We start from the raw sequence: 19,690 nt of genomic DNA, 5'->3' as shown, positions 1-19,690 counted from the left end.
TTATAACTTTAACAATCAATAACTTTAAAAATATTTAGTTTAAAGGAACTAGAACAACATATACATACAGATTTATCTTTTAAAGTACTATAATAAAAATAAACATGCATTTATTTATTATATATACTATAATAGAAAAGTAAGATCAAATATGTATCTTGTAGACCGTGTCATTGTCCAAAACATCAATTAAAATAGAACCGGAGAGAGTAGCACGTACTCCCTTCATTCCAAATTGATCTACATATAATTTTTTTGGGTTTATTCCTAAATGACCTACATATTTGTGTTCATTTATTAGGTCTATTCGTTATTTGTGCATTGGAGTAAATGGACATTGATGCATGCATCCATGCACACATATATTTATAACACACATGCAATATATTGATTTGCTATTGGCTAGAAAATAGTGGGGATGGTGCATGCATTGAGTTTGCTGCTAGAGTAAATATAGTATGAGAGAGTTATTAGCTTTTTTTGGTCTTGGTGTACCTATGAAATATGTAGATCAATTTGGAATGTAGGGAGTAATTAATTAAGCTTTAATTATTACAAACTTAACAAATATATATATTTGATATTTTAGAACAACTTTTATATAGAACGTTTTCGCACGAAACATATTGTTTAGTAATTTTAATTCGAGTGAGCGGCTATCACCCCCTCCCTCCTCCCCTTCGCCTCACCGCTGCCCGAGTGGCTCGTCAGCAAAGCCGGGGCCATATGGACGGCGGCGGTGGGGCGCTCTCCCCCACGAGGAAGCCCAGCGGCAGGGACACCGAGGACTGCTCGGTAGTAGCGGGTCGTGGGAGGTGGTGACTGAATGGTCGGCGTGGCGGATCCAGCCATGCCGGAGGTGGATCCACCTCCCTCGGCAGCGGATCTGGCCCCCCGCATTCATATCGGGATGGAGTGGCGCTCCCGTAGCCAGATCGAGATGGAGCGGCACTGCCCGTGCCGCATCGGGAAGGAAGCCAAGGTACAAGCGAAGGACGTCATGGCTCTGACGGTGGCGGTCGCGGTACCCATGGAGGAGGCTGAGGTGCAGGTGGAGGAGGTCGCGATGCTGGCGGTGGAGGTCGCGGTGTCGACGGAGGAGATCATGGCGCCGTCCAGAGGGGTTTGCGCTTACGACGGAGGAGGCGGAGGCCACTGCGACGGTGGCGCAGCCCACGGTGCGACCGAGTGGAGGAGGCATAGGGCGTGGGCAGCCCCAGCGTTCCTAAGGAGGGAGAGGCGGCGAGGGTAGAGGAGGATGAGCGGGCAGCGGGGCTGAGAGCGTGAAGGCGACGCGAGGAGGAGAGAAGGCGGCGGGCAAAGGGAGCACGTGGAGGCTCCGATTTGATGCCGTGGCATGCTCACACGGAGGAGGCGTGGGTCAGTGCCTCCGAGGAGGGCGAGGCGGTGAGCAGGCCGTGGAGGTGGGGGCGGCCGGCGTGTGGCAAGGTGGCGTGACAGGCGGGCGGTAGGCCAACATGGCGTTAGATGCGTGGCTGGCAGTGGAGCGCGTAGGAGTCTAGCATGGAGCGCGCAATGAGAGTGGCCGTGTGGCGGCACGCGGAGGCTGACCGCCAGTGGTGGAGCAATGGCGTGTAGGTGTGGAATCGTAGGCGGCGAGTGAAAACCTAGCCCGGTTTTGGTCAGGTCGGCAACATTGGCGTTTTCGAGCTCGCTTTTCCTCTTGAGGGCGTTGTCGTACCATCTCATCCCCTCTAGTGGGGCTACCGGGTGAAAACTTAGTCTCGGTTCTCTTTGAGAACTCGATGGACGGTGGCGACGGTGCTTTCGTTGTTTCTCTCCCTGGAGTCGTTGTCTAAGCAAGCCCTTGCCAAAACCTCCCATACAATGGGTGCAAGCTCGCTCTAGACTATATCCTTCTGTGCCAGCACCCTAGTTTATGCAAGTTGGCTACGTCGGAGGGTCTAGGGGGAGAGCGGTTCCATTCTTCTCTTTCACCCTCTCTCCCTCAACCCTAAAGATGTGGATAGAGTGAAGTTTGGTATCGTTTGTTAGGGTTGGGTTTTGGGCGATTCCAGCTGTAGTTCCTTTGTTGGCTTAGCGCGGCCGGTTCGGTGCTAGCATTTTCCTGGGTTTGTGTATTGGTGCTGTCGGTGCATGGGTGGTGGTTTTTTTTCTTCGTTTTTCTGAGTACGATCTCCCAGGGTTATAATCTTATGATTTTTTCCTGCTCTATCAATATGAATTTGTGCTGTCTGGTATGAGTTATTCCAAAAAAAAAAAAGTAAGATACGACGTGGTCGCAGGATGCGAGGGATGTAAATGTATTGAAGGGATACGCTCATCTAATAATTCGACAAGGGTAATTAAGTGGTTACGCTCTTTGTTTCAAAAAATATAGATACTTTCTAGGTACTTGGATAATTAGCTAAATGTAGCTATATTTTAAGAAAAAGGAGTAGAAATCAACTTTTTTTTTTGTGAAAAACTTAAATGCTTAAAACCAACATTCTTTTGAGACGATGGGGGTACAAGTTATTTTCCCCTTATGTTTAACGGTAGTTTCTTCTAAATTTTCGCTAAACTCTCTAGGGAGAATGAGGGAACATAGATGGAACTTCCAAATAAAATCACGGGTCGAATATAATCCAAGTAATCACATTGTACAATCACCTAGAAATTTGCTCACTTCCATGTGCCAAAAACAATTACTCCTTCACTGAATCACTGATATAATCAAAATTTTTGGTAAGCAATTTTCTAGTGCAAAACAATCAAAATTTTGGTGTAAAACAACAAAAAATTTTAATTAAAAAAACAAGCCAATTTTGGCAAGCAAAGTTGGCAGGAGTGTACTCCTATAAAAACTGTTTTTTTTTTTTTAAAAAAACGAGGAGTACTACTTCACTAACCCATTAGAAAATGGAATCTGTGCAAAAGGAAGAGCCCAATTAACCGTACTATTGTTGCGTCATGGGCCGGGCCAAATCAGCCCACTTCGGGATGTAGCCCATCGTACTCAGAGTCTCTTGTTAAAGCCCAAGTAGAGCGCAAATCCGGCCCGGTCAGAGTTCCCCTCCTCCTGGTTCCCGGCGGCGACTGCGGCGGCGACGCGAACGCCGAGATGAGCGTGTTCGGCGGCAACAGCTGGGCGCGCGACGCGCGGCAGCGGAAGCGCCGCCTCGACGACCTCATGCTCCCCGCCTCGGCAGCGTCCCCATCCTCGTCCTCGCCCGATTCGTTCAGGAGGCTCTCCAACGGCAAGTTCGCCTGCCTCGTCTGCCCCCACCGCCCCGTCCTCGACTCCCCCCTCATGCTCTCCGTAAGCGATCCCCTTCTGTGCCCCCGCCTTCCTTTACCCTAACCACGTAGTTGGATTCTAGCATCTTGGATTCTAGATGCTTAATGGTCATACATTGTTCTTGCCTGTGCGTGAGCACGAAGACCGGCTCGTTAAATTTCTAGTCCTGACCAATCGATTTTTATTTGGGGTTTGAATGAACCATGGATTAGGAAACTGTCACAAGATAGATTGGTTCAAATGTTGATAAGAATGGTTCAGAATTCGGATTGGTATGAGAGAAGTAGGTGTCCTAAGCCAGTAGTACCTCCCTTAAGTTAAGTATGATGAGGTATTGTGTTTGATGTTTTGATTAAAGAGATTAGCATTGTGAAGCTATTGTGTTGTCATGTGATGTGGAGCTATTCTGTCCGTATTGAATTTCTTTGCCACAATCGTTGTCAGTTGTTGCCGTCTAGAATAATGTAAAAATCTTGTCCGTGAAGCTTATTTGTGAAATTTCCTGGATTGTCATGAATACATATTGGATCAGTAGCATTCTGTGTGTATGGTTGGTTCATTTGCCCATGTTACTTTAGTGTGTGTCAGCTATTTTTGCTTCAAACATCGAGTGATATGGCTCTCTAGATCCAGTTTCTTATCCAATGAAAGGAGCTTGGGGCCAAGTTGGTCCTTCGGTCTAAAGCGCTCTGTGCATCATGTTGTACATGAAACTTTGTGTTGAATGATCCTAGGGAGTATATATATGTTAGACCGAGATATGTTCGTTATCCGTCTCTTTTGCATTTTGTATTGTTGAAAATTGCGACCACGTGTTCTTTGATTATTTTCTTCATCTCTAAATGACAACAAATGAACAGATGCATAATAAAGGTTCACGGCACATTGCAGCAGAATCGAGGCTGAGGGAGAAAGAATTATCAAGACAACAAGAGATCAACAAGAGACTTGCTATTTCTCCAGAAGCTTCCGTTTCAAGTTCTGGTAAGCAACATTATGGTGTTAGGTCTAGTGATATGAAAGAAAAACCATTGATTCAGCAGACAAGACAAGCTATTTTGGAAGCACAGTCCAGCAGATTTATCATCGACAGCGCCAACAAGAAATCTCATGATCTGGAGAGGACATCGAATTCTTCACTGTGTGATTCCCAAGTTACTCCTAGTGTTCCAATGGAAAAATGGAGTGGAGATACTGTGAAAGGAAAATTCTTTGCTGGTGACAGAACTGCAACCAAAATGCTTGCAGAGGAGCAAGCAGATTTCCAAAAACGCCAGGAGCAAGAACTCAAATTCACTGCTTCAGGATGGAAACGAGATGGCCATGGAAGATGGTACAGGGATGAAAATGTGAGTCACATTTTTTTTTTGTATGGCTCTTTCTTTTGTATGTTATTCTTAGTAGTCAACTCAATATAGAAAGAATAACAATAGCTTTGCTCATATAGGCTAATTATTCTTTGTATTGCTGTCATGAGATTTAAGTTGCTTTTGCTATCAACAATAATGAATGATTCCCAATTACTAAGCCTTTTTACACTAAGTCACATAATGCACTTCATATTTTTGTGGCGGACAGTGATGTGGCATCAGTAGAGGTAATGTCCTTTGACCCAAGGGCCTCATAGAGGATAGCTCATTTCTCCTCTCCACTGTGCAATCCAAATTTATACCAGCATCTGTATCCACTAACTATTAAAATGCAATGGTGGATGGCAGGTGGAGTTTGACTCAGATGAAGATGATCCTAACATATGCCTTGGCTAACCATTTTAAGGGCATTCTGGATGCAACATGATAATGGTTCGACCTTAAACTCAGATTGCTATTTTCAATGCCAGATGAAAAGCATGAGTCCCTCAAAGATTTTTGCTCATCTATGCTGTCAGTCTTCCATACTTACTGGCTACTTGTAACACAGGTATCTTATCTAACAGGTTGATTATTAGTTGTGCCGTGGTTGTTTTACTGTCTGTTTTCTAATTCTTTTTCCTTGTATGTATTCATAAAATGATGATGTACTATAATGTGCCTACTGAACTGAATTTGTCTTTGCGAGTGAACCAAAGCCTCTGTAATGTTCTAATTCTGTTGTTACTATAGATTGATAATTTTGGAGGGCGTTCGTATGATCATATCTGGACCTGCTGTTAGCCTGTATAAATTTATCACAGAATATGATTAAGACTTGTACTATTGTTCGGTCACCGGGCTACTATTTTGTTTGCGCAGCCCTGTCATCATGGTTTGTTTCAGCAGTAGTACATGAAGTTATTCATGAAGTGAAGGAAGGGAAGTGTGCCCGCTATTTCCATCAGTATAGACTTGCAAAACTGAAATTGATGTCAATCAAACCGACTTCATCTCCAAGCACAAATTGCGTGCGACACAAAAGAAAATAACTAATTAAATATTTATCAATAGCTTAGTTTCTTTACCTTCCACTCAACAACCAGGTTAACAATCTCGACTATTTTTTTGGTTAATTCCCACCTGGTTCGAAGTAGTCAATAAACAACACGGATCCACAGCTTTTTTAGTATGATCATTATCACAAATCACAACACACAAGCTCACAGCATCTTATTTATCAATCATAATAGCTGTATGTATTTTTTTTGTTTCACGCGTTCTACTTTGAGAAGATAACGTTAAGAAAAGAGAGACAACATTGGTGGATTTATGTTTGCATCTTCTTAGGTCTTAGCTGGTAGTATTACATCTGTTCCTCGTTGTAAACATGTTTACATTGTAATGCATATATTTTGTTTCTTAAGAGCACTAAGACTTTCTGACGATGTCAATGCAAGTACTTGGAAACATTAATTATCTCAGCCTTTGAATATATATACCTTCCGACAAGCCGTTCAATATTTCAACCAAAATAATAGAATTTTCCACCCCCAACTGGACAACTTAGTTTAATCCATATGCTCACACACACATATGTGTGTGTGTGAGGGGAGCATAGCATTTTAGTTATAGCGCACCCTGGGTGCGGTTTAGCGCATATATATATATATATATATATATATATATATATATATATATATATATATATATATATATATATATATATATATATATGAACGGAACTGTCTGATTGGAAATGTAAATCTGGGCCTCATCTTTTCGCTTATGCTTACAATTATCAGCTAAAATTTGAATTTTCTCATGAGCTGATTTTGAGGTTTTTTCATCGAATTTTATTTTCCAGCCTTTGCTTTTAGATTGCTAAGAACACATATATAAAATTTTTATTCACAAATTACTTTTCGTTTGCAAAGCGAAAAGATGGCTCCGATTTCTTATACGATTTGAGAAAATCCAATATATATGGATATCAGTCGAAGCCTCATGAACAAGCAACAGAAACAAATTTTAGGTTTAGAGTTTTATAATTACTAGTAATATGCCCGTACTTTGCAATGGATCATACCCATATAATTGGAGATTGGATGAATTGAGAATAAACACGAATCAAGCTCATATAATTGAGTAATGGCTGGGTGGATGGATTATGGATAATAAAGCAGAGGATTCTTCAATGGTTACCACACGAGAAGGAGCAGACGACCTCTACTGCTCTACATGGGGCAGATGGAGGACAACTCCGCTTTTAAAGTAGAGAGAATCCCTTATATATCACTCTAAATTAATTGGCTCCTTTATATGTCACTTCAAATTGGCTTCTCCCTTTTATGCCATCGGTTCAAGTTTCTCCTCCCTTATGCCATTGCCGTCAGTCCACCGTCAGTTGACCGTTAACTTCATTGTAAAAAGACGCATTTGCCCTTGAGAATTAGTATACAACCAATAATAAGTATTTTAGTACTAATATAGCTACTGGATACAACATATGAAAATTGATTTTTTCTGCATCACATGCAATTTTAGCCATTACCATCACAAATAAATTTTTAATGTAAGCATGAAACATGCAGTTTTCTAACAATATTTTTAATATAAAGAGCATTTTTCATTGGTTCTGACAAAATTTTATTCACTCAAAAAGGATTTAAAATAAATTAGTTATGATTTTTTGAAGTTTACACATTTTTTAGTTGAGAGGGCATATTGGTCATTTACGAAAAAAACTAATCTTTGACTAACAGTCAACTAACACTATAGTGGTGGGAGTGACATAAAAGGGTAGAAAAACTTGAACTAGTGGTATATAAGGGAGAAGCCAACTTTAAGTGACATGTAAGGAAACTGGTCAAATTCTAGTGGTATATAAGTGATTCTCTTTTTAAGGTAACATAAATACTCCTATAGCTTAACTAAAAACCAAGGCATAGTGAAATCAAAACAAAATTAGATCTGGCTTTTAATGCATGGCTCAAACAACCAGTACCATTGTTGTGACCAGAACCCAAATATACAATAAGTATCCTCCTTTTTCTTCTCTCTATCAAAATGTGCAAATCTCTTAACTTTTCAGAGTGAACGTTGTTGTAACCAGAACCCAAATATGCAATATATATCTGCTTTTCTTTTTTCCTTGAATGTCAAATATGTAATATATACTGTATATCCGCCTTTTTTCTCCTCAAAATCTGCAAATCTCTTAACCTCTCGGAGCAGATGTGTGGATGCTTATTGCTACTAAAAACCACGTAAATATAGTAAAATACACCAACCATAATTTTTCCCCCTCCTCTTCTTTTTCCTTATCTCCTTTTCCTTTTTTCCCCCCTAATTTTCTTTTCTGTTTTTCGCTTCTTCCTCCTGGATTGGTGACTGCAAACCATGCAACTTAATTAACCGAAGCTGTTAGTTAATTTGTCTTATTTTATTCCTTTTTATCTACATTAATTCTTTTCTCCCACATTGGTTCCATGCATGCTATTATCATTTCCATGATTGCTCGAGAGAAAATATAATTAAGCACGTCTCAGTATGTTATCCTAATTAAACGCGATCTGCAAGCATTGCGAAATTATATGACAAGTTGTAGTTGACGCAGCACTTGTTAAGTTTCTTCTCAAACTAAGAGCATTTTAATAGATATTCTTTTCAAGAAAAGTTCAAGCAAGGCACCAAACCGTTGAAAGGAACTGATGATTAATTAAAGCTAATTAAACGATGTTGTTTATTAGGCTTAATTTTTTTTTCTTGATGAAGTTTTTATTAGTCTTAGTTGGCAACTGCCGATTAGCCTATGTATCTCTGCAGCTGACCTGGCCAATCTTTGTTCCTTGCTTCCTTCTGTTGCAAACGTGCATGTCTTTATAAAAGAACCCCAAATTGCTTGCTTGCCTTCCTGCTAATCACCGCCAATCTTGCATTGTTCTTTCTTTCGTTCCATAAGTCGTTGCATCAATATTAGCCTGATTTTGAGCTATCAAAGTAGCAAAACGATGGCAAGTGCTAGCTCACCGGAAGGTGCAAGTTCGAGCTCTCCTGAAAAGGTCAAGATGGTCACCGTCCTGAGCATCGACGGCGGCGGCGTCAGAGGGATCATCCCGGCCACCATCCTCGCCTTCCTTGAGAAAGAGCTCCAAGTAAGTGATGAACAATATAATTGAACTAAAGTTGTGAATTGTTCTTGTTACACTGTGACTTAATTATTAGTGATGACTTGTCTGAGTTTGTGTAGAAACTGGATGGTCCGGATGCTAGGATCGCTGACTACTTCGACGTCGTCGCCGGCACGAGCACCGGTGGCCTCCTGACGGCGATGCTCACTGCTCCAAACGAGAACAACCGGCCACTGTTCGCCGCCGACGAATTGGCCAAATTCTACATCGAACACTCGCCCAGCATCTTCCCACAGAAGTAGTAACCTAGTCCCATGCATATGCATGCACACATAGCAAACCAATTTGTCATATAAAATTACATTTCTTAGTACAACATGCATCGTTTGCTTGCTGAAGATTGCAACAACTTGATTATTATTTATATATATATTCTAATCAATGGTGAATGAGCCGGTGAATTCGCAGGAACTGGGTCTTGTCCAAGATCGCCGGCACGCTGAGGATGGTGAGTGGCCCAAAGTACGACGGCAAGTACCTCCATTCGCTGCTCCGAGAGAAGCTCGGCGACACGAGGCTGGACAAGGCGCTGACGAACGTGGTTATTCCCACCTTCGACATCGCTAACCTGCAACCAACCATCTTCTCCAAATTCGAGGTACAGCGTCGTTTTCTTTCTTCCCATGATGTTTCAGTGACCGGGCTCATCACCTACACACGAGCATAATTTTCGTCTACCCCCCATCAGTGAAGCAGCTACCACCAATTTTGCTCTAGTAGTGGATATCAATCATCAATGTCAATATCCACTTTTCCAGTGGAATATATAGCCACAAATAGAGCTAAGACGATGATGTGCACAGTTTTAATTAGGTGGCTTAATCAGAACAAGAGAATTTTTGGCGAATGAAGATTAACCAAATATAAACTATTTTTGTGTATAGTCTTTTTTTCGAACGGTCAGGCTGTTGCAGACGTTTTATATAAAGAAGAAAGTGTCCCATTTTAAAGAGTAATCGGGACCAAACCTTATAGTCAACACACATGGGTATAAACTATAAAGGATAATGAAATGTTTGGAATTTCTAATATATGGATGGTTTGGTGATGATCAGTTGAAGTACAAGCCACTGAAGAATGCTCTCCTGTCGGACATTTCGATCAGCACCTCCGCCGCACCGACCTTCTTCCCGGCGCACTATTTCGAGACCAAAGACGACAATGGCCAGACGAGGGAGTTCAACCTCGTCGACGGTGGGGTCGCCGCCAACAACCCGGTAAGCACCACGTGTCGCCGATGCAAACCTCAGGTTTCTTTTTTTTAGGACTTTCAAGGGAATCAAACTATTTCATGTGAAAATCCCATTCTGCAAAAGAGTCCTAATAATACTCCCTCCGTTTCTAAATATTTGACACCGTTGACTTTTTTAAATACGTTTGACCGTTCGTTTTATTCAAAAATTTAAGTAATTATTAATTCTTTTCCTATCATTCAATTTATTGTTAAATATACTTATATGTATACATATAGTTTTACATATTTCATAAATTTTTTTAAATAAGACGAACGGTCAAACATGTGCTAAAAAGTTAACGGTGTCAAATATTTAGAGACGGAGGGAGTATATCTGTTGGAATATAATAATATATAGACATGGAACTGTATGTGTAGACATTGTGTGCAATGAGCCAAGTGTCCAAGTATATCATCCTCGAGGACAAGGAAGATTGCGACTTCTTCCCGGTGAAGCCGACGGAGTATGGCAAGTTCATGGTGATCTCCATCGGCTGTGGGTCGAATCACGATCAGAAATACAAGGCCAAGGACGCTGCCAAGTGGGGCATCTTCAACTGGCTCATCAAGGGTAGCTCAGCTCCCATCATCGACATGTTTACTTCTGCTAGTGCTGACATGGTTGACATCCACCTCGGTGTGCTCTTCAGCGCTCTTCAATGCGAAAAGAACTACTTACGCATACAGGTAAAATACCTATTTGTGCTGGATGAGAAGTTTTTACTATCCATAAAGAGGTAGTACCACCGTACTTTGACCATTAGTATCTTAAAATATTTTGAAAACGCAAAAATCATATAAGTATATTTTTTTCTTTATAAGACTTGCACAATATTCTAATAAAAAATTAATGATCAAAGTGGAACGTCAAAACTGAGTAAAGTAGCCTAAACAGGACCTAAACAATGTCCATATATTGCACTGCGTTTGAGTCTATTTGGGGAAAAACAGGACCTCAAAAGTAGCCTGAACTCTAGTTTTCTTTTCAAATTAAGGAGCCTAAGGTCTAGTTTCACCTTGTTCTTAGTCGTAATTTGTGACTTTTCTTCGATAAAGAAGACAATTAGAAATTTTTTCTCTAACTTAACAAGATGTTGTATCGATATATGATCGATCTGTTGGAGTGTAAATGCAGTATGATCAGTTGACGGGCAGTGCGGGCTCGATCGACGACTGCTCCAAGGAAAACATGGATAACCTGGTGAAGATTGGGGAAATGCTTCTCGACAAGAACGTCTCACGAGTAGACCTGGAGACCGGCCATTACGTGGATGTGGCCGGCGAAGGCACGAACAGATATCAGCTTGCCAAGTTCGCAAAGCAGCTCTCCGACGAGCGGCGCCGGCGCCAAAACGAGCCCTCAAATTAAATTGAATTAAGGAGTGATAAAAAAAATTAAAGTGATTTCACTGTTCTGCTAGGCCGTAAAATCTCTTTAAATTAAAATCTCGGTTATGTGTGATGGTCGAACTGCTTCTGATTGAATCGAATTGGTCTTCATGTGTGTGTTGGGGGTGGTTTGTTACTTTGAAACATGTTCCTCGTTCCATTTTTGTATATATCAGAAATAAAAACTTCCATTTCTCTAATCATATATAGTACATGTGGAGAAATAAGTCCATGTTTTGCACAACGAAGCAGAGGGTCCAGACTCTAAAAGACACATGTTAAGCCATGTTCACTGCTATTCCCTCCTCCTCCTGGTTGATAATACTTATTGTTTTGGATAAGAGCACGGTCTTAAAAAAATAACTTTAACCATTATTGTCCATTATAATATATATAAAAGTGTTAACAAATATATGATTTTATTAAGTACTTTCTAAGACTAATCTATACATGTAGTTATCATATTTGAAAAACAAATATTTTAAAAATGATTCATAATCAAAAGTTCTAAAGTTTGACCTCACCCTTATCTAAAACGATAAGTATTATTAGCCCGGAGGAAGTACAAAACTGCTTAATCGTACTACCTCCGTCCTAAAAAAATTGCATTTCTAGCTCTAAGGCTTTGTCCCATAAAAATTATATATCTAGCCATTTGGGCCCCAGCAAATTGATTCATCTAGATAAGTTTCCTTAAGTTCTCTCAGCTTGTAATTAAAGTACGCTAATTATATGGGTTAATTCTCTCAAACTTCCTTTTAATCATTTGTATATATGGAATGTGTGCATGCAATGAGTTCATTAAATAAGGTCATTGTGGTTATTTTCCAATCCTATTGTTTTGTCCTAAATTAGCTAGAAATGTAATTTTTATAGGACGGAGGGAGTAACACCCTATCAATACCAAACAAAGAAAACTCAGCATTGATAGCGGTTTCCTGTCCACCCGCCGGCCCATGCGCGTCATCCGCATGGAATAACCATCATTAATGATGCCACATAAGTGCTGGTTCATTAAAAAAACCAGTATTAATGTGTTTCCACATGCTAGTTTTTCAAATAAATAAGCACTGATTGCAACGACGTGTGAGCTAGTGACAGTTCATGCCGGAGGAGCGAGGGATGATGGATCTGATGCCATCACGGTGAAAAAACGACTTGACACTCAATGGGATTTTTTTTCTAGTTAACAAGCGTGTCTTGTGCTTGTTCCGAAAAAAGTTCGATATGGATGTTTGTATATGCATAGAGATTATGCAAAAAACTGGATCTATGTTCTGTAAAGTGTTTGATTCAACCATACCAATTTTTAGGATGCCTTTGTGACTGCTACTTTAGTTGGATTCGTGATTGTTTTGTTTTGTGGATAAAGATGCTCGATGATGATGCATCGGCTCGGCTTCAATAGAGTCGTACCAGCTCTTTTGTTTTTCAAATTGTCACCCTATCACTCTCGGATTAGGAACCGGTAACATGAGGATCCTCTCATAAGTGCTCAATAATTAGTGCTAGTTTCAAAACCAACATTGATGAGGGGGAAAAACTAGCACTATAAGTATTGTTTTGTAGTAATGGTTTTGTTCTTGGCTTACTCAATTTGTGTACATGGGCATTTACTCAATTTGCCCGATATAAATGACTTGTATAGGGAGAAAACATAGTTTAACGTTTCTTTTTTATTTTTTAACATGTAATTTCATTTTCATCATAAGTTGGTTTTAACTATAATTTATAGACGATATCTTATACTGCAATAAAAAATATCTCCTTTATCTTTAAACAAAAATTAACTATCATTTGTAGACTGTTTTGTGAATCAGGAAAAAAAAAATGTTCTCGTCATATATCCTCTCTAGCGTTCCAAGAAACTGCACTGAACGAACTTCTATATGCATTATAAGTCACATATATACTTTGCCGGCAAGAAATCTCAATGAAAGATGTTATGAAGACATAATTAAGTTTGAGATAATTCTTGATCAGCTAACTGTACGTACAATAGTTTTGCTTGCAGGCTGATCAGAACGCTAGCCAACTTAGACAGGTTTCATATTTCCACTGTATCTCTGTCTCGTATCTTGGCAAGGCATTCTTTCATATACAACTCTATGGAATCCAATTCCAGTGGCAATTATATTAGTCCGAGCAAACAACGTCATCAAAAAGAATATTAATTTACACTTACACTGTGCTTATCAAGTCACCAAGTTGATCACATCCCTCATGTACACACTAATTAATTACTACGTCCACGCCATTGACTATGAACTTGTACTATATCTATATGGATTAAACCTAGCTAGCTTATCCTACATGCATGTTCTGGTTCATGCATGGGAAAGCTACTTGTGCATTATCCATTGCTTTGAAAGTGACATTGTCGGAGGGTGAACTCCTCCACCAGGAAACTGTGAGGCCCCTCTTTTTTTTTCGGCCGAGGATAGCGGGTGAGATTTGAGGACCCGGTGAGCGAAGTTGTGTGATCTTGAGGGGGTTAGGTAGGCCCCTCAAAGACGATGGGACAAAAGGGGTTTATACAGGTTCGGGCCGCTATGAAGCATAACACCCTACTCATGTGCTATGTTCATTGAGTTGGGGGTTACAAGATCTTCTTGTTGGAGTAGAAGGTGGTGTTGATCATCAGGGGTAAGAGACTGCTCTAGAGTCTAAAATGGCTCATCCTCCCTCTATCCGTCCAAAAAACACCCCCTCCCTAAATAGGCCTGGACCTCCTTTTATACCATAAGGGGTTACCACATGGGCTCAACAACATAACTTAGTGGAGAAGTATTACAATCTTTGCATTAAATGCATGTCTTGTCTATTGCACGTTGTCTTGATGATGGGGCCCGTCAAATCTTGCCGCCTGACACGGGGGGTGCCCCTGTGAGTCGCCATTTAAGGGATGAAGACTTCTAGGCTCCTGTTTGACCAGAGCGGATAAACCGACTCCTGCTATGATGAGAGGCTAAAAAGCCTCTCATTATGATGTGATGGGACAGAGCACGCCGCACGCCGCCTAGCACACTGACAGGGTGGGGGTACATAGCCGCCGTCCCATCGGTCATTCGACCGATCACAGACCAGTTGAGTGCACTGCACGCCACATTAAATGCGGCGTAGCGCAACCGCTCAGGTCGCCATAAATGTGGGTAGGTGAGTGCCTGGAGGCAGCCACCTAACCCACCGCACGTGGCGACCTAGAGAGGGGGTCGGGGGAGCCCGACCCCTAGTCATAGGAGGGGGCGGCCACCGCCCTACCTCGGGCCCGATCCCCCCTCGGGGGAGGGCCACGTGGCGCTTGGGGCAGCCTCCTCCCTCTGGTCTTGATCGGGACGGGCCCGACCCCCAAGCGTGGAGGGGGTAACCGCCACTCCACCTCGGGCACCATCCCCTCGGGGAAGTGCCATGTGGGTCTAGGGGCAGCCTCCTTCCTCCAAACTCGGTACCCTAAGCTGGGAGGGGGCGGAGCCACTCCACCCGGGCGCCACCCTTCTCAAGAGACGCCACGTGAGTTGGGGGGGCGGCCTCCTCCCTCTAAACATGATACCCCTAGGCCCATATCACCGATAGACATATACCCAACATATTGTCATGAAACAAACTTAGGGCCCCTTTGAATCACAAGGTCGAGAAAATGCAGGAATAGGAAAAACGTAGGATTTTAATAGGAATGAAAGTGTAAAACAGAGGATTGCAAAACGCAGGAAAAACACATGAATGATCGTTTGATTGAACCGCAGGAAAAACATAGAAATTGGATGAGAGAGATAGACTCAGAGGAAAGTTACCAAGAGGTTGAAGCTCTTGCTAAATTTCCTCCAAAATCTCTATAGGATTGTCCATTCCATAGGAATTTCAAAGGATTGGATAGGATTTAATCCTTTGTTTCAAAGGGCTTTATAGGAAATTTTCTTATAGGATTAAAATCCTACAAAATTCCTATGTTTTTCCTCCAAATCAAAGGGGCCCTCAATGGTTCTAAATATGAATTCTCAAAAAAAAAAATATTTTGCTGCATTGCTTAGACCACTTATCGTAAGGTTTATTTCATAAGATATTTAATATATTCCTATAATCGAATGGATAATATGTGACGTGTGAATAATCTGTTTCAAACGCTACCTTAAATCTACGTAAAACTAGAATATGACCATTTAGATGCTTGGTCCATTTATTTCCACTATGTTCACTTTAGAGATTAAAAAAATATCACATTAATAAAAGAAATAAAAAAAATTTCATCACTCGATCGTGGCGGGTTAAGATGATAAAGCCATAAAGCCATAAAGGCTCATATATATTGATCGATATGGTCGTATATAAAATATATTTATATCGAAATGGAAACAAATATATTTATCTATTCAATTCCACTTTTGAATATAAAGTCTAGCTCGTGTATAATCATGGAAAATGGTTTGCTAGTTACACAAATGCATGACGGATGGACGATGCATTTAAATATCTTGTTTTAAAAGGCAGAGAGAAAAAGATGCGTACCATCATAATTAATCAAAGCTTAAAATATATCGTATTGTCTGTTTAGGCGACCCTACTCGTACGTACGGCCGGATTCGTTAAGTCAACTATCAAACCGATGGTTGTGCTTGTTTGCTGGTCCTCTCCGTCGACCAAGTTGTATGTTTGCACAATTTATATACGAATGATCTTACCCTCCTGAGAAGTCACCGGAATACATCCTAGCTAGTATATAAATTCTGGTACGTACAAAAATCTCTCTTTGGTTATATGAGAACATATCCTATGCACATAAACCATCATGAATACACTATGTACACCAACTATAAATATCATAAAAAATCTAGAAAAAATTGTTCCAAGTGGCTTGCGCGGTCGGCGCCGGCAGCAGCTGGAGGCGGCGTCCACGGCTTCGGCATGCACGGGCGATGGGCCGGACAGCGACCGTGGACGGGAGGAGGACTGGCCGTGGTGGGTGATGGCGGCGAGGTGAGGATGGCGACGACGAGGTGGCTGGGCGTTCGGCAGCAGCGGCTGCGGTGGTGGTGACCGTGACTGCGATCACTGGAGGTATGACGGCCTCGGACGACTAGCCGAGGGCTTGGCAGACGGCTGCATCTGGCCGGCGCGGCATCGTTTGGAGGAGGGGTCGGAGACCGGCTTGGCGCAAACAGGCGTAGCCGATGGCAGCGGAGGCCGGCTTGGCGCGAGAAGCGCGAGCGGTGGAGATGAAGGTCGGCTTGGCGCGAGAGGCGCGGCCAATGGAGGGAGGCTGGATTGGTGCAAGAGACGCGTCTGGTGGAGGAGGCCGGCTTGGCGCGAGAGATGTGACCGGCGGTGGAGGAGGCGACCTTGGTGCGAGGAGGAGCTGCCGGTGGGTGTGGTGTGGTCTTTGGCGCATGAAGGCTGGCCGGCGGGGGCCGCCGGTGCAGGGGTCCCAGATGTCGGCAGAGCTTGAGTGGTGGTGGAGCATCGGTGCGTCAGCGTTGATTCGCAGGTGGTGAGCGGCGGGTGAAAACCCAGTCCGGCCTTGGCCGGACCGACAACGATGATTCATTCACCCTCCTGAGGGTGTTGTCGTGCTGTCTCACACCTCAAGGGTGGTTGCCGGGCGAAAGCCTAGTCTTGGCTCATTTGAGCCCCGACGGACGGCGGCGGCGGTTTTTCCGTCGCTTCTCTTCTTGAAAACGTCATTTTGGCATACCCTAAGGGACGATCTCGTCTGTGTTCCTTTGTTGGTCTAGTGGCGGTCGGTCACGCTTAGCGGTGGCCGGTCCTGTGCTAGCCTTCTCCTGGACTTGTGTGTTAGCGTTATCGGTGTGTGGGGTGGTGGCATATTTTTTCCTTTTTCCTGGTTATGACCCTTCAGGGTTGTAATCTTGTAGTTTTTCTGCTCTATCGATAGAACTTCGTATCGTCTTGTGCAAGTCGTTAAAAAAAATAAAAAGACAAAATTTCAATAGACTTGTAGTCTTAAATCTGTCAGAATTTTTGTTTTTTTACGACTAAAATGTAATGAATTTCAGGTTAAGATGTTATAAGTAGGTGTAATACTATTGATTGATTGTTTTTGGATTTTTTTATGATATTTGTTAGTTGATGTGCACGGAATGTACACGTAATTAATAAATATAAAGTTGTACTTGTTATACTGTTGTAATTTTAGCTTTTCTTACATGAAATGATTTATGAAATTCAAAATTAATACAAATAAAATTGTACTCAGTTTGTACCAAATTACAGTTTTTCATAATTTAATAATTCTAAAACTCAAACGTAAAAATAAGCATGGAGTTGTAGCCATCTTGGTGTTTTGATTTATTACTATTTTAATTTATTAGTTCTTATAAAATTCAATTAATAATTCTCAAGTCATAATTAACATGGACCCATAAATAACAAATATATATAGTTACAACTTAAATTCCTTCTTGATATATTAATTCCGAAATCCAAAGTTCATAAATACAGTTGTACTTGGCCTGTCATCTCAGTTGTTTTACCTAATAATTTGAAAATCGTAATGAATAGACATGAAAATTTAAATATTTTGAACTTTCAGGTTAGCATCATATTGATTTAATTTACAATTAGACATCAATATTTGGGAAGCTGTAACTAATGTAAACTCAAGTAAACAACAATAATTTAGTCCCAGTGCACTTAGATGAATAGCTAAATTTATTCACTGTTCTTTTTATTAATGTGAGATTCTTTTAAAGTCCAACTAATATATAATATTTCCGTTCCAAAATATTGCAATCTAACCAAACGAGATATATAGTCCGAGGAATCCAGATAGATCTCTATCTTGATTCGTGGTATTAGGATTGGTTTTTCAGATTCGTAGTATTATGATATGTCTACTCCGGTTTTATGTTGTACTACCTCCATCTCAAAATTAATGGTCGTTTTGATTTTTTTTAATGTTTGATTATTCGTCTTATTTGAAACATTCGTACAAATTAAAAAAATCATACTTAAAATACTTTTGATAATAAAACAAGTCACAAACAAAATAAATAATAATTCCATAATTTTTTTAAAAAGACGAATGATCAAACTTTACACAAAAAACTTAAATCGACAAGTATTTTAGGTATTTTAGGACGGAGGTAATAATATTTTGGGATGTATGGAGTATATAGATTAGATAGATCAATTTTCGTTGACACGTTTTCTTACTACTGGAGTAAAATACTCCATAGTAGTAGGTAGTACTAGAGTAAAATATAGCCTTCACTGAATTATGGAATGGCAGTGCAGGCAAAGCTTAATTAAGCAGCCGTTGACTTCAATGTGTGGTGAGCATCAATTAGCCAATTAGCCAAATTGGTACTGAACGTGCTGCCATGCATGCATATATACTGTACTCTGTGTTCATGAGGCGATGAGGATTCTAATTTCTTCCCCTCATATGCTTCTTTTTTTTTCCTGTCAAATTTAACGTAAATGGTGGAGAAAATTTCACAATATAGAGCATAAATTTAGATTGAATAGTACCGATATGTTTATACATTGAATTTGTTTTTTAAAATATTTCTTGATATGTTAAACTGAGTTTACATTTGATTTTCTATACTATTTATAAAAATTTGAGTAAATTTTACAAACAACATATATTTTGATCAAACTATCACACAAAACTACAGGTTTAAGGTGTTCTATCACAAAACTACATATTTAACAAAAAAAAACTTGTCATAAAACTACATATTAAAAGCCAAGTATCATATAATTAGAGATTCTATAATTAGAGATTCTAGAGTTCAAATCCCTAACACTATCTTTATGTTGGAGCTATATAAATGGTGTAGTTTTGTGATTAGATTGGTGCTAAACCTATAGCTGTGTGATAAATTCGCTACCTAATCTTTATTTTTTACACTCCATCTTAATTTTATTTGACACTATCTTAAATATTTAGTTTTGTGAGAAATTTCATACTAAATCTGTAGTTTTGTGATCTGACACTTTAAATTTGTAGATTTGTGATAGTTTGCTCGAAATATTTATGGTTCTGTGAAATTTATTATAAAATTTTGAGGGACTAAAAGAGTTCCCGATTATCTTGGGTATATAGTTTATGAAAATTGTTGTCGTACGACATCCAACGTAACTTGCCACCCATATAAGGTGAAATATTGCAAAACTACAAATTTAGTAACAAAATTATCACAAAACTATATGTTTTATATCAACTTTATCACAAAACTTGGATATTTGTAACTCAACATAATAGTAATGCTAAGGATTTAAACCCCAACATGTTTAGTTTTGT

At 40.5% G+C, this 19,690-nt stretch overlaps 2 protein-coding genes across 2 annotated transcripts; both read left to right on the top strand.

The window, feature by feature from the left end:
• The first annotated feature begins 910 nt into the window (after positions 1-910).
• Positions 911-5,558, top strand: LOC127783114 (uncharacterized). Its single transcript, XM_052310370.1, has 4 exons — positions 911-1,178; positions 2,985-3,283; positions 4,123-4,611; positions 4,981-5,558. Exons 1-4 carry the CDS (start codon positions 911-913, stop codon positions 5,026-5,028), a joined length of 1,104 nt encoding a protein of 367 aa, XP_052166330.1. The 3' UTR covers positions 5,029-5,558.
• Positions 5,559-8,483: 2,925 nt separating this feature from the next.
• LOC127781763 (patatin-like protein 2) lies at positions 8,484-11,612 on the top strand. Its single transcript, XM_052308787.1, has 6 exons — positions 8,484-8,768; positions 8,864-9,042; positions 9,213-9,402; positions 9,860-10,021; positions 10,417-10,725; positions 11,174-11,612. Exons 1-6 carry the CDS (start codon positions 8,625-8,627, stop codon positions 11,405-11,407), a joined length of 1,218 nt encoding a protein of 405 aa, XP_052164747.1. The 5' UTR covers positions 8,484-8,624; the 3' UTR covers positions 11,408-11,612.
• Positions 11,613-19,690: the final 8,078 nt, after the last annotated feature.

The sequence above is a fragment of the Oryza glaberrima genome, chromosome 8 (genome assembly GCF_000147395.1).
Source record: "Oryza glaberrima chromosome 8, OglaRS2, whole genome shotgun sequence".
Taxonomy (NCBI): domain Eukaryota; kingdom Viridiplantae; phylum Streptophyta; class Magnoliopsida; order Poales; family Poaceae; genus Oryza; species Oryza glaberrima.
Note: the sequence above shows the minus strand (reverse complement) of the source record. Positions and strands in the feature narration are given on the sequence as shown.